Source organism: Oncorhynchus kisutch, linkage group LG18 (assembly GCF_002021735.2).
Source record: "Oncorhynchus kisutch isolate 150728-3 linkage group LG18, Okis_V2, whole genome shotgun sequence".
NCBI classification, from domain to species: domain Eukaryota; kingdom Metazoa; phylum Chordata; class Actinopteri; order Salmoniformes; family Salmonidae; genus Oncorhynchus; species Oncorhynchus kisutch.
In genome coordinates this window covers 17,273,488-17,288,837 of record NC_034191.2, presented here as the reverse complement: position 1 = coordinate 17,288,837, position 15,350 = coordinate 17,273,488, and the positions used below count along the sequence as shown (strand labels likewise).

The following is a 15,350-nucleotide window of genomic DNA, read 5'->3' as shown; positions in this document are numbered from 1 at the left end:
TTAGGGTTAGGGGTTAGGGGTTAGGGTTACAATTAGGGTAAGGGGTTAGTGGTTAGGTTTAGGGTTCGGGTTAAAGTTAGGGGTAGGTTTAGGTTTTTGGGAAAATAGGATTTTGAGTGGATAGCAATTTTAGGTCCCTGCGAGGATAGAAGACAAAACCTGCGTGTGAATGTGTGTGTGTGTGTTGGTGTGGGTGTGTGTGTTTATGTGTGTGGTTGGGGGTGTGTGTGGGTGTGTGTGGTTGTGTATGGGTGTGTGTGGGTGGGTGGGTGTGTGTGTGTGTGTGTGGGTGGGTGTGGGTGGGTGGGTGGGTGTGTGTGGGTGGGTGTGGGTGTGTGTGGTTGTGTATGGGTGTGTGTGGGTGGGTGTGGGTGGGTGTGTGTGGTTGTGTGGGCGGGTGTGTTTGGGTGTGTGGGTGGGTGTGTGGGTGGGTGGGTGTGGGTGGGTGGGTGTGGGTGGGTGTGGGTGTGGGTGGGTGGGTGTGGATGGGTGTGGGTGTGTGGGTGACAATCCTAGTTGTGCTCCTTGCTCTCTTTCTCACCACTCTGTAGTTTTGTCCCCGAGCAAACTCTAGACAGTGTTTTCAGAAAACCTTCCAAGGGCCTAAAACTCTGTATTGATCTGTGAGACGTGATGGGAGGAAGAGGGGAGGGGAGGAGAAGAAGGGGAGTGCAATAGCGTGACCAGTAAATGAAGAAGTGGCTATTCTTGCTCACCCCTGAGGCCTCTTTAAAACTGACTGGACTTTAGCAAGGAAAGCAAATGTTTCCATTCATGTAAGAAGAAATGGAGGGAAATGTCCCATGTGATGAGGCACACTGTCTCTCTCCTGTCTCCTCTCCCTCCAATTTCTCTCTTTCCCATTCTCTCTTTCTCTCTCTCTTTCCCATTCTCTCTCTCACATTCTCTCTTTCTCTCTTTCCCATTCTCTCTCTCTTTCTCTCTTTCCCATTCTCTCTCCCATTCTCTCTTTCTCTCTTTCCCATTCTCTCTCTCTTTCTCTCTCTCTTTCCCATTCTCTCTCTCTTTCTCTCTCTCTCTTTCCCATTCTCTCTCTCCCATTCTCTCTTTATTTCTTTCTTTCCCATTCTCTCTCTCTTTCTCTCTCTCTTTCCCATTCTCTCTCTCTTTCTCTCTCTCTTTTCCATTCTCTCTTTCTCTCTCTCTTTTCCATTCTCTCTTTCTCTCTCTCTCTTTCCCTTTCTCTCTCTCTCTTTCTCTCTCTCTTTCCCATTCTCTCTCTCTCTCTCTCTCTCTCTCTCTCTCTCTCTCTCTCTCTCTCTCTCTCTCTCTCTCTCTCTCTCCCTCTCCCTGTTCTGCTGTAATGACGTTAAGTAACAAAACAATTAGGGCCAGTAGAGGCTAGTGTCAGTAATTAACCTCAGACAGCCTCCTGTAAGACAGCTGTGCAAACCCCATGGTAATTACCTTGTCACAATGATCACTTGGTCACTGTGTGTACGTGTGTGCATGTGTATCCTCTGAGCAAATGAGGGTATTGAAGGAATGTCATATCATAAGTAGATCTGACTCATTAAATGTGACATTATTTTCTCTAATTAAGCTGTTTTTGACAACAAGTCCAAATGATATGTTTTGCATCTAACTACCATTTTTTGCATCTAGTTACAATATTTACTCCCAAGGTGCTGACCTGTTGCACCCTGTACAATCACTGCGATGGCCACCCCTGAAGGCCTGGTTCCTCTCTAGGTTTCTTCCTAAGTTCCTGCCTTTCTAGGGAGTTTCCAAGCCACCGTGCTTCTACACCTGCATTGCTTGCTGTTTGGGGTTTCTATATAAGCACGTTGTGATATCAGCCGATGTACAAAGGGCTTTATATTTGATATGTGATGTTCTTGTATGTGTCTGTTAGTTCTTCTCTCTGATGCAGTTGTCTCTGTGTTCACAGGTGTCATCACGACCACGGCCAGGAAACTGGACCGAGAGCAACAGGCGGAGCATGTTTTAGAGGTAAGAGGCATACTAAGGTGTGTGTGTGTGTGTGTGTGTGTGTGCGTGCGCGTCTCTCTCCCTGTTGTTTTTCTCACTCTGTTGATCTCTCTCTATCCCTCTCTCTTTACCTCTCTCTCTCTTTATCTATCCCCCCTCTCTCTTTCTTGTTCTCTTTCTTTCTCTTTCTCTCTCTCTCTTACTCTCCCTCTCTCTCTCTGTCTTTTTATCTCACTGTTGATCTCTCTCTATCCCCCTCTCTTTACCTCTCTCTCTCCTCTCTCTCTCTCTCTCTCTCTCTCCCTCTCTCTCTCTCTCTCTCTCTCTCTCTCTCTCTCTCTCTCTCTCTCTCTCTCTCTCTCTCTTCATAACTCCCTCCCTCTCTGTCTACCTGCTCTCAGTAGAGTGTGCATTAGAGAGGCAGGTCTAGTGTAATTGAGTCAGTATGAGAAGTGGAGCAGGAAATGAAGATTGTGTGTTGGGTTCCATTATGAGCTGATTGGAGTGTCGTATCTTGACTAAGGGTGGCAGATTGGAGGTAAATGGTGTTGCTGCTGCCAGAGTCCTGAATCATGAACGTGTGTGTGTGTGTGTGTGTGTGTGTGTGTGCGTGCGGTGACAAACTATTTTTCAAAGACATTCTGCTCTAGCTGTATTGATTGTTTCTCAGTAAGATGCTGACGTGTGTTTTGATGCCAGTTGGATATTTTCTCCCCACTGCAGTATACTTCAGATAAGGTCTGTGACAGGGAGAATATGTGATGAGTAAACAGATCCATTAAATCCTCTATGGCACCTCTATGTTTGTATGTTATTTGATGCTCAGTAACATCTCTTCTCCCACCTCTCTGTATAGTCTAACAACACTGTACTGTGAGAGAACGCAAACATCTTCGGCCATCTTCCTGTCTCTCTGTCCTCTGCCTGTCTGTCCATCTATCTGCTAGCCATTCCCATCTTCTTGCCACTCTGTCCTCTGCCTGTCTGTCTGCTAGCCATTCCCATCTTCCTAACTCTCTGTCCTCTGCCTGTCTGTCTGCTAGCCATTCCCATCTTCCTGTCTCTCTGTCCTCTGCCTGTCTGTCCATCTGTCTGCTTGCCATTCCCATCTTCCTGTCTCTCTGTCCTCTGCCTGTCTGTCTGTCTATCTGCTAGCCATTCCCATCTTCCTAACTCTCTGTCCTCTGCCTGGCTGCCTGTTTGTCCGTCTGTCTGCCACTCTGTCCTCTGCCTGTCTGTCCGTCTGTCTGCTTGCCATTCCCATCTTCCTGTCTCTCTGTCCTCTGCCTGTCTGTCCGTCTGTCTGCTAGCCATTCCCATCTTCCTAACTCTCTGCCTGGCTGCCTGTCTGTCCGTCTGTCTGCTAGCCATTCCCATCTTCCTGTCTCTCTGTCCTCTGCCTGTCTGTCCGTCTGTCTGCTAGCCATTCCCATCTTCCTAACTCTCTGCCTGGCTGCCTGTCTGTCCGTCTGTCTACTAGCCATTCCCATCTTCCTGTCTCTCTGTCCTCTGCCTGGCTGCCTGTCTGTCTGTCCGTCTGTCTGCTAGCCATTCCCATATTCCTAACTCTCTGTCCTTTGCCTGGCTGCCTGTCTGTCCGTCTGTCTGCTAGCTTTTCCCTCTCTCCATTTCACGTATAGTTTAGCTACAGACTTAAAAAGGTCTGGTTTGCTGCAGTGCAAACCAGTTAAATCTCATTTCCTCTATAAACAAACCCTCCAAACAGTTAACAGTGGTGTGATTTAGGCCGGTCATAGAAATCCATATTCATTTACACAGATGCCACGCCAGATCAATGAGGAATAAACAGATGCCACGCCAGATCAATGAGGAATAAACAGAGGGAGAATGAAGTCTTATCGATATCTACAGAGATGAGCCTAATGTCATTGGCTCCCATTTGTTTCAGACTGTAGGTTTGGTGCAGGGGTTTGTATTGATGTGACTTGTACTGTACGTCTGATCAGATTTAGCAGGGGTTTATAGATCAGTTTTAGCAGGGGTTTATAGATCAGATTTAGCAGGGGTTTATAGATCAGATTTAGCAGGGGTTTATAGATCAGATTTAGCAGGGGTTTATAGATCAGATTTAGCAGGGGTTTATAGATCAGATTTAGCAGGGGTTTATAGATCAGTTTTAGCAGGGGTTTATAGATCAGATTTAGCAGGGGTTTATAGATCAGATTTAGCAGGGGTTTATAGATCAGATTTAGCAGGGGTTTATAGATCAGATTTAGCAGGGGTTTATAGATCAGATTTAGCAGGGGTTTATAGATCAGATTTAGCAGGGGTTTATAGATCAGTTTTAGCAGGGGTTTATAGATCAGATTTAGCAGGGGTTTATAGATCAGATTTAGCAGGGGTTTATAGATCAGATTTAGCAGGGGTTTATAGATCAGATTTAGCAGGGGTTTATAGATCAGATTTAGCAGGGGTTTATAGATCAGATTTAGCAGGGGTTTATAGATCAGATTTAGCAGGGGTTTATAGATCAGATTTAGCAGGGGTTTATAGATCAGTTTTAGCAGGGGTTTATAGATCAGATTTAGCAGGGGTTTATAGATCAGATTTAGCAGGGGTTTATAGATCAGATTTAGCAGGGGTTTATAGATCAGATTTAGCAGGGGTTTCGAGATCAGATTTAGCAGGGGTTTGTATATCAGATTTAGCACATAGCCTGTTTAGCATGGAATCAAATCAAAGTGTATGTGTCACGTGCACCGAATACAACAGGTGAAATGCTTACTTACAGGCTCTAACCAATAGTGCAAAAAAGGTATTAGGTGAACAATAGGTAGGTAAAGAAATAAAACAACAGTAAATAGACTATATAAGGCTATATACAGTAGCAAGGCTATAAATGTAGCCAGGCTACATGAGGTAGCCTGGCTGATTGAGGTAGTATGTACATGAGATATGGTTAAAGTGACTATGCATATAAGATAAACAGAGAGTAGCAGTAACGTAAAAGAGGGGTTGGCGGGTGGTGGTTGGTGGGACACAATGCAGATAGACCGGTTAGCCAATGTGCGGGAGCACTGGTTGGTCGGCCCAATTGAGGTGGTATGTACATGAATGTATAGTTAAAGTGACTATGCATATAAGATAAACAGAGAGTAGCAGCAGCGTAAAAAGAGGGGTTGGGGGGAGCACACAATGCAAATAGTCCGGGTAACCATTTGGTTACCTGTTCAGGAGTCTTATGTCTTGGGGGTAAAAACTGTTGAGAAGCCTTTTTGTCCTAGACTTGGCACTCCGGTAGCGCTTGCCATGCGGTAGTAGAGAGAACAGTCTATGACTGGCCATGGGCCAGAATGGCCTGTACCACGAACATGCTGTTGTTTCTTCAATAAAGGGATAAAACATCAAAGAGACATTTGACCATAAATATGTTATTCCTTCTTCTAGCCTTTTGTTTGAGCTTCTATGTTTAACTTTCTGTGGAAAGGACAGGCATCGAGTTAATTTCCACAATTCTTATTCATTTCTTCACCAGAAATGATAGATTTACGGTGACCTTCATGTTTGTGTAAAATATTACTGTTGTCCGATTTTTTTATTAATAGATTTTATGTTTGTATTTTTAAAAAAAAGGTTTTCTTTTTCTAAAGGCTATATATCCATTTGCCATTGTTTATCTGGAAAGGAATGTTAGGATGCTGCTTTTTGAACTGTGGTATGTTGTTTTCTTAGGTATCTTCAGATGAATTCAATCACAATTTAGAAGTTGGGTAGTGCATCATCACTTTGCCTGTTGCCATGTCAGTCATTACCTTCTTTATAACGTGTCAGAAATGTCCAGATCAACTAGCCCATGTCAGTCATTACCTTCTCTATAACGTGTCAGAAATGTCCAGATCAACTAGCCCATGTCAGTCATTACCTTCTCTATAACGTGTCAGAAATGTCCAGATCAACTAGCCCATGTCAGTCATTACCTTCTTTATAACGTGTCAGAAATGTCCAGATCAACTAGCCCATGTCAGTCATTACCTTCTCTATAACGTGTCAGAAATGTCCAGATCAACTAGCCCATGTCAGTCATTACCTTCTCTATAACGTGTCAGAAATGTCCAGATCAACTAGCCCATGTCAGTCATTACCTTCTCTATAACGTGTCAGAAATGTCCAGATCAACTAGCCCATGTCAGTCATTACCTTCTTTATAACGTGTCAGAAATGTCCAGATCAACTAGCCCATGTCAGTCATTACCTTCTCTATAACGTGTCAGAAATGTCCAGATCAACTAGCCCATGTCAGTCATTACCTTCTCTATAACGTGTCAGAAATGTCCAGATCAACTAGCCCATGTCAGTCATTACCTTCTCTATAACGTGTCAGAAATGTCCAGATCAACTAGCCCATGTCAGTCATTACCTTCTCTATAACGTGTCAGAAATGTCCAGATCAACTAGCCCATGTCAGTCATTACCTTCTTTATAACGTGTCAGAAATGTCCAGATCAACTAGCCCATGTCAGTCATTACCTTCTCTATAACGTGTCAGAAATGTCCAGATCAACTAGCCCATGTCAGTCATTACCTTCTCTATAACGTGTCAGAAATGTCCAGATCATGTCAGCTAATGTTTTTTATTTTGTTTTTTTTAGCCCATAGACTTTGTTTTAATGTTTGAGTCACTCAAATTTCACACGAATACACATTAGACAGAGCAAAATGTATAGAAGCTTTAAACCTGCAAAATGTTCTCTCCACCAACAAGATGGGTGTGAACAAATTAACATCCACAATAAGGGTTAAGTGGCAATGGTTAAATGAGTTAGTTGAGAGCCTCTCTCTCTCCTGATGAGGTGTGTGACCCAAGTGCTGCATGGACCAGAAGGGATTTTTCACTTGAACAGATAAAACTAAAACACACACACACACATGAACACGCACACACACGCACGCACACACACACACACGCACAGGGTCAAAACCCCTATTCAGTGCAGCGGAAGAGAAAAGTGTTGCATCTGAGATCAAATGCCTGAGACAAAAGCTTGAGTGATATTGGGGAAGAAAAGCCTGCTTCCCGCATCTGAAGAAGGTCAAACGCACAGGATTTGTGTGTGCATGTGTGTGTGTGTGTTTCTAGTAGCGTAGTGTGATTCTAGTGGAGTGGTGTGTTTCTAGTAGGGTAGTGTGTTTCCAGTAGGGTAGTGTGTTTCTAGTAGTGTGTTTCTAGTAGAGTAGTGTGTTTCTAGTAGGGTAGTGTGTTTTTAGTAGGGTAGTGTGTTTCTAGTAGGGTAGTGTGTTTCTAGTAGAGTAGTGTGTTTCTAGTGGAGTTGTGTGTTTCTAGTGGAGTCGTGTGTTTCCAGTAGAGTAGTGTGTTTCTAGTAGTGTGTTTCTAGTAGTGTGGTTCTAGTAGGGTAGTGTGTTTCTAGTAGAGTAGTGTGTTTCTAGTAGTGTGTTTCTAGTATGGTAGTGTGTTTCTAGTAGGGTAGTGTGTTTCCAGTAGTGTGTTTCTAGTAGGGTAGTGTGTTTCTAGTAGGGTAGTGTGTTTCTAGTAGTGTGTTTCTAGTAGAGTAGTGTGTTTCTAGTAGGGTAGTGTGTTTCTAGTAGGGTAGTATGTTTCTAGTAGTGTGTTTCTAGTAGAGTAGTGTGTTTCTAGTAGGGTAGTGTGTTTCTAGTAGAGTAGTGTGTTTCTAGTAGGGTAGTGTGTTTCTAGTAGTGTGTTTCTAGTAGAGTAGTGTGTTTCTAGTAGGGTAGTGTGTTTCTAGTAGTGTGTTTCTAGTAGAGTAGTGTGTTTCTAGTAGGGTAGTGTGTTTCTAGTAGTGTGTTTCTAGTAGTGTGTTTCTAGTAGGGTAGTGTGTTTCTAGTAGGGTAGTGTGTTTCTAGTAGGGTAGTGTGTTTCTAGTAGTGTGTTTCTAGTAGTGTGTTTCTAGTAGTGTGTTTCTAGTAATGTCAAATCAAATCAAATGTTATTTGTCACATACACATGGTTAGTAGATGTTAATGCGAGTGTAGCTAAATGCTTGTGCTTCTAGTTCCGACAATGCAGTAATAACCAACAAGTAATCTAGCTAACAATTCCAAAACTACTACCTTATAGACACAAGTGTAAGGGGATAAGAATATGTACATAAAGATATATGAGTGAGTGATGGTACAGAACGGCATAGGCAAGATACAGTAGATGGTATTGAGTGCAGTATATACATATGAGATGAGTATGTAAACAAAGTGGCATAGTTAAAGTGGCTAGTGATACATGTATTACATAAAGATGCAGTAGATGATATAGAGTACAGTATATACGTATACATATGAGATGAATAATGTAGGGTATGTAAACATTATATTAGGTAGCATTGTTTAAAGTGGCTAGTGATATATTTTACATAATTTCCCATCAATTCCCATTATTAACGTGGCTGGAGTTGAGTCAGTGTGTTGGCAGCAGCCACTCAATGTTAGTGGTGGCTGTTTAAAAGTCTGATGGCCTTGAGATAGAAGCTGTTTTTCAGTCTCTCGGTCCCAGCTTTGATGCACCTGTACTGACCTCGCCTTCTGGATGATAGCGGGGAGAACAGGCAGTGGCTCGGGTGGTTGTTGTCCTTGATGATCTTTATGGCCTTCCTGTGACATCGGGTGGTGTAGGTGTCCTGGAGGGCAGGTAGTTTGCCCCCGGTGATGCGTTGTGCAGACCTCACTACCCTCTGGAGAGCCTTACGGTTGTGGGCGGAGCAGTTGCCGTACCAGGCGGTGATACAGCCCGACAGGATGCTCTCGATTGTGCATCTGTAGAAGTTTGTGAGTGCTTTTGGTGACAAGCCGAATTTCTTCAGCCTACTGAGGTTGAAGAGGCGCTGCTGCGCCTTCTTCACGATGCTGTCTGTATGGGTGGACCAATTCAGTTTGTCTGTGATGTGTACGCCGAGGAACTTAAAACTTACTACCCTCTCCACTACTGTCCCATCAATGTGGATAGGGGGGTGTTCCCTCTGTTGTAGTTCTAGTAGGGTAGTGTGTTTTCAGTAGGGTAGTGTGTTTTTTTAGTAGGGTAGTGTAGTTCTAGTAGGGTAGTGTGTTTTCAGTAGGGTAGTGTGTTTTCAGTAGGGTAGTGTGTTTTCAGTAGGGTAGTGTGTTTTCAGTAGGGTAGTGTAGTTCTAGTAGGGTAGTGTGTTTTCAGTAGGGTAGTGTGTTTTCAGTAGGGTAGTGTGTTTTCAGTAGGGTAGTGTGTTTTCAGTAGGGTAGTGTAGTTCTAGTAGGGTAGTGTGTTTTCAGTAGGGTAGTGTGTTTTCAGTAGGGTAGTGTAGTTCTAGTAGGGTAGTGTGTTTTCAGTAGGGTAGTGTGTTTTCAGTAGGGTAGTGTAGTTCTAGTAGGGTAGTGTGTTTTCAGTAGGGTGTTTCTAGTTGGGTTGTTTTTTTTCTTGTAAGGTAGTGTATTTCTAGTAGCGTCGTGTTTGACCATTAGGGTAGTGTGTTTGTAACAAGATGGAACTCATGGAAGTTTGTCTTGTTTTCCACGTTTCAGGGTGACTTTTCACCATCTTTCATTACTGTCAGAGAGAGAGAGAAATGCAAGAGAGTGATAAAAAAGGCGTTTAGCCTGTCAAACCAACTCAGAGAAGGTGGATTGTAACTTGGAGCTTCAGTGAAAACAGCATTTTCCCACCCTAGACTATTTTGTCCAAATCATGCTGTGTTGTTGTTGCTTTGTGGTTCTAGTTGAGGCCTTTTTGGCACTACCCTCAATGGCAGACAGACAAATATAATCTGCCTTTGGTGTTTCCAACAGCTGGCATTCTTTATTCCCCACCCACCCATGCTACTCTCTACTCAAACCTACTACTTGCGCCCAATCAGACATGTGCTTATGCAACGCTCCTCTCAATCGCGCCTCTTAGACTTTTCCCAACCACTTAAATGGCCTGTTTCATGTTAACATACACAACCGTTCAGAAGTTTGGGGTCAAAGGAGTTGCCTGTCCCGGAGTTGCCTTTTCACTGTTGATGTTGAGACTGGTGTTTTGTGGGTACTATTTAATGAAGATGCCAGTTGAGGACTCTTGAGGAGTCTGTTTCTCAAACTAGACGGTCTAATGTATTTGTCCTCTTGCTCAGTTGTACACCGGGGCCTCCCACTCCTCTTTCTATTCTGGTTAGAGCCAGTTTGCGCTGTTCTGTGAAGGGAGTAGTACACAGCATTGTACAAGATCTTCAGTTTCATGACAATTTCTCACATGGAATAGCCTTCATTTCTCAGAACAAGAATAGACTGCCGAGTTTCAAAAGAAAGGTTTTTCTTTCTGGCCATTTTGAGCCTTTAATCGAACCCACAAGTGCTGATGCTCCAGATACTCGTCTAAAGAAGGCCAGTTTTATTGCTTCTTTAATCAGGACAACAGTTTTCAGCTGTGTTAACATCATTGCAAAAGGGTTTTATAAAGATCAATTATCATTTTAAAATGATAAACTTGTATTAGCTAACACAACGTGCCATTGGAACACAGGAGTGATGATAATGATAATGGGCCTCTGTACGTCTTTGTAGAGATTCCATAAAAATTCGAACGTTTCCAGCTACAATAGTAATTTACAACATTAACAATGTCTACACTGTATTTCTGATCAATTTTACCTTTTTTAATGGACAAAAAATGTGCTTTTATTTTTTTATTTAAGTAAGGACATTTCTAAGTGACCCCAAACTTTTGAACGGTAGTGTATGTAGAGTATAAATACACTGATAGCTCAATAGTTGTTGGGTCTTCTGTAATAATGTCTTTGTATAATCAGAAGCTTAGTGTATACAGTATATTGGTATGTTTAGCTGCATTAGCGTATGTTCAGTGTATGCTAGCTAGCTTGTCTGTGCTGTCCTTGTGCTGCTGTATGTTGTTGACAGGCCATCTATTCCCCAGGCTCTCCTGTCTCTCTTTAATTCTGTTTCTCTCTTTGGTTCTCTCTCTCCTCTCTCTCTCATGAATGGAGATCTGTTCATGTCGACCTTTAGTGAATATTGTTGTCCTTCACTGTGGCCGCCACTTGCTTGTTCACCCTTTTCCCTCTCTGTCTCTACCTCTCTCTCACTGTGCTGTACAAAGCGGATTACATTCACTCACAGAGGGGGTCAACCGCCACAGGCTCGGAGGGATGTTCCCAAAGTTCTACATTTATCATTCATCCTCTGTTCTTCCCTTATGCTGTCATGTAGGTTCCTTTCACACACCCCTGTTGTCTTTGCCAGCTCCCTCCCTCCCTCCTTCTCTCCATTCAATTCAAGGGCTTTATTGGCATGGGAAACATATGTTAACATTGCCAAAGCAAGTGAGGTAGATAATATACAATAAAATGAACAGTAAACATTACACTCAGAGGTTCCAAAAGAATAAAGACATTTCAAATGTCATATTATGTCTATATAGTGTTGTAACGATGTGCAAATAGTTAAACTACAATAGGGATAATAAATCAACAAAAATGTGGGTTGTTTTTACAGTGGTGTTTGTTCTTCACTGGTTGCCCTTTTCTTGTGGCAACAGGTCACACATCTTGCTGCTATGATGACACACTGTGGTATTTTACCCAGTAGATATGGGAGTTTACTCTCCCTACCTCCTCCTTCCCCCCTCTCCCTAGCTACCTCCCTCTCTCCCTCTCCCACTACTACCCCTCCACCACACCTCCCTCTCTCCCTCTCCCACTACTACCCCTCCACCACCCCTCCCTCACTCTCTCTCCCACTACTACCCCTCCACCACCCCTCCCTCTCTCCCTCTCCCACTACTACCCCTCCACCACCCCTCCCTCACTCTCTCTCCCACTACTACCCCTCTACCACCTCTCCCTCACTCTCTCTCCCACTACTACCCCTCCACCACCCCTCCCTCACTCTCTCTCTCTCACTACTGACCCTCCAACACCCCTCCCTCACACTCTCTTCCACTACTACCCCTCCACCACCACCCCTCACTCTCTCTCCCACTACTACCCCTCCACCAACCCCCCTCACTCTCTCTCCCACTACTAACCCTCCCCACCCCTCCCTCACTCTCTCTCCCACTACTACCCCTCTACCACCTCTCCCTCACTCTCTCTCCCACTACTACCCTCCACCACCCCTCCCTCACTCTCTCTCTCCACTACTACCCCTCCACCACCCCCTCCCTCTCTCCCTCTCCCACTACTACCCCTCCACCACCCCTCCCTCTCTCCCTCTCCCACTACTACCCCTCCACCACCCCTCCCTCACTCTCTCTCCCACTACTACCCCTCTACCACCTCTCCCTCACTCTCTCTCCCACTACTACCCCCTCCACCACCCCTCCCTCACTCTCTCTCTCTCACTACTGACCCTCCAACACCCCTCCCTCACACTCTCTTCCACTACTACCCTCCACCACCACCCCTCACTCTCTCTCCCACTAACTACCCCTCCACCACCCCTCCCTCACTCTCTCTCCCACTACTACCCCTCCACCACCCCTCCCTCACTCTCTCTCCCACTACTACCCCCTCCACCACCCCTCCCTCACTCTCTCTCCCACTACTACCCCTCCACCACCCCTCCCTCACTCTCTCTCCCACTACTACCCCTCCACCACCCCCCCCTCACTCTCTCTCCCACTACTAACCCTCCCCCACCCCTCCCTCACTCTCTCTCCCACTACTACCCCTCTACCACCCCTCCCTCACTCTCTCTCCAACTACTAACCCTCCCCCACCCCTCCCTCACTCTCTCTCACAATACTGACCCTCCACCACCCCTCCCTCACTCTCTCTCCCACTACTACCCCTCCACCACCCCTCCCTCACTCTCTCTCCCACTACTACCCCTCCACCACCCCTCCCTCACTCTCTCTCCCACTACTACCCCTCCACCACCCCTCCCTCACTCTCTCTCCCACTACTACCCCTCCACCACCCCTCCCTCACTCTCTCTCCCACTACTACCCCTCCACCACCCCTCCCTCACTCTCTCTCCCACTACTACCCCTCCACCACCCCTCCCTCACTCTCTCTCCCACTACTACCCCTCTCTCTCTCCCACTACTACCCCTCCACCACCCCTCCCTCACTCTCTCTCCCACTACTACCCCTCCACCAACCCCCCTCACTCTCTCTCCCACTACTACCCCTCCACCACCCCTCCCTCACTCTCTCTGTAAATCATTAGCATTTCTCTCCGTATTGCGATGGTACCTCCTCGCTGTGTCATTTCTGAAATGACAGATTGACTTTTTAAACAAACCCAACAATAAGCGCTGGGGAAATTAATTGTAGCTTTGTGTTGAATTGATGGCAGCTGGCGACGTCCTTTATCTCCCCCCGAATATGAATATAAATGTGTTTTATGGACGGGACGGCATGGATTCCATCTCTCATTGGCTAACCCATCATCTGGCCCCTCCCCATTTTGCATTTATCTACAAGAGGCTCTCCGTCATGGTGGAAGTAGGAACAGAGACAGATTAATTACCTGTCAGAACACAGGAAAGAAGATAAAAAGCAAAGCCATCCCCACTTGGGAAATATGACGATGTGTTCCAGTTGTCAGACAAACGCAGGACAGAATGACTGTTGTAATTAGTTTAGACAGATGAAAAAAAACTGATGTGAATCTTAACAAATGTCTTATTTTTTCTCTCTGTTGTGTGTGTGTGTGTTTACATGTGTGTACATGTTTGTGTGTGTATGTGTGTGCGTGTGTGTGTGCGCATACTTGTTTTTTTCTGTCTGTTCGCCTGTGTGTGCATATGTACGTCTCTGTGTGCATGTGTGTGTGTCTGTGTTTGTCTCTGTCTCTGTCTCTGTGCGTGCATGTGTGTGTCTGTCTGATTGTCTACGGTTACGTGTGTGTGGATACGCAGGTCACGGTGTCGGACGGCGGTCCCAGCCCCAAACACTCCACGGTGTGGGTGATCGTCCACGTGCTTGATGAGAATGACAACAAGCCCACGTTCCCAGAGAAGGTGTACCAGATCAAGTTACCAGAGAGGGACAGGAGGAAGAGAGGAGAGCCTATCTACAGGGCCTTTGCCTACGACAGGGATGAAGGGGTTAACGCTGACCTCTCCTACAGCATCGTCGATGGCAACGAGGACGGCAAGTTTTTCATCGACCCCAAGACGGCGGTGGTGTCATCACGAAAGCAGTTCACCGCCGGGAGCTACGACATCCTCACTGTATGTGACATTTGAACTTCACTTTGAATCTGTGTGTCTCTTTCCAACCAACTGCCATTCTCTTTGTCTTTTTCTACCCCCTCTCTCTCCCCCATCTCTCCCACCTCTCTCCTCCCCCTCTCTCTCTCTTCCCTCTCTCCTCCCCCCCTCTCTTCTCTCTCTCTCTCTCTCTCTCTCTCTCTCTCTCTCTCTCTCTCTCTCTCTCTCTCTCCCCCCTCATCTCACCCACCTCTCTCCTCCCCCTCTCTCTCTCTTCCCCCCCCCCTCTACTCTCTCTCTCTCTCTCTCGCTCTTTCTTTCATTTAGACAAATATACAAAAAGCACCTAATTCCAGTCTTGGTTCCACCCCATCCCCAGATCAAAGCCACAGATAATGGACGCCCCCAGAAGTCGGCGACGGCCCGTCTGCACATCGAGTGGATCCGTAAGCCCTCGGCTTTGGCGAATCCCCTCCTATTCGACGAGCAGTACTACAACTTCACCGTCATGGAGAGCGACAAGGTGGCCGAGATAGTGGGTGTGGTCTCCATGCAACAGAACTCCAATCCCCTCTGGTTCGACATCATAGGTAAGGCTCCGCCCAGAGGCGGGGGCTGGTGGGTGGGGTTTGTTAGTGGGAGGGATATATCTGACTGGCTGAGGTGAGGTCAGTCAGGTAGGCTGTGTACCATTATTGGTGCATGGGGTTTGCGCTGACGGTTTGGTTTGATGTGTGTGTTTGTGCGTGCGTGAGGCCCAGCTCAGGGACTGTGACCTCACTGCATGGTCTGTTGCCAGTGTGTGTCTCTCTCTCTCTCTCTCTCTCTCTCTCTCCTCTGCCATCCCACGGTCACCATGGCGATTTGAGCACAAACCACCAGCTGTAAAGGTCTGTATGTCAGTGGAGAAGCAATTGAGATGTCTCAAAGTCCCTGTCTGGGAACTCTAATGGAGAAAAATGCCATGTGCTTAAAGGGGTTAATTTACTCTCTTTGGAAGATTGACAACATCTTACATTTTGAAATTAACTGCCCCTTTAAAGTGCTTAAATACAGTGGGGCAAAAAAGTATTTAGTCAGCCACCAATTGTGCAAGTTCTCCCACTTAAAAAGATGAGAGAGGCCTGTAAGAGGCATCATAGGTACACTTCAACTATGACAGACAAAATGAGGGAAAAAAAATCCAGAATATCACATTGTAGGATTTTTAATGAATTTATTTGCAAATTATGGTGGAAAATAAGTATTTGGTCATCTACAAACAAGCAAGATTTCTGGCTCTCAC

The 15,350-nt window shown here is 45.6% G+C and overlaps 1 protein-coding gene across 1 annotated transcript in view; it reads left to right on the top strand.

The window, feature by feature from the left end:
• LOC109909474 (protocadherin Fat 3-like) overlaps positions 1 to 15,350 on the top strand; it is a 335,512-nt gene that overhangs the window by 236,546 nt on the left and 83,616 nt on the right. Inside the window, 3 exon segments of the mRNA XM_031796332.1 lie at positions 1,913 to 1,974; positions 13,772 to 14,086; positions 14,445 to 14,655. Coding sequence (XP_031652192.1) covers positions 1,913 to 1,974; positions 13,772 to 14,086; positions 14,445 to 14,655 — 588 coding nt within the window.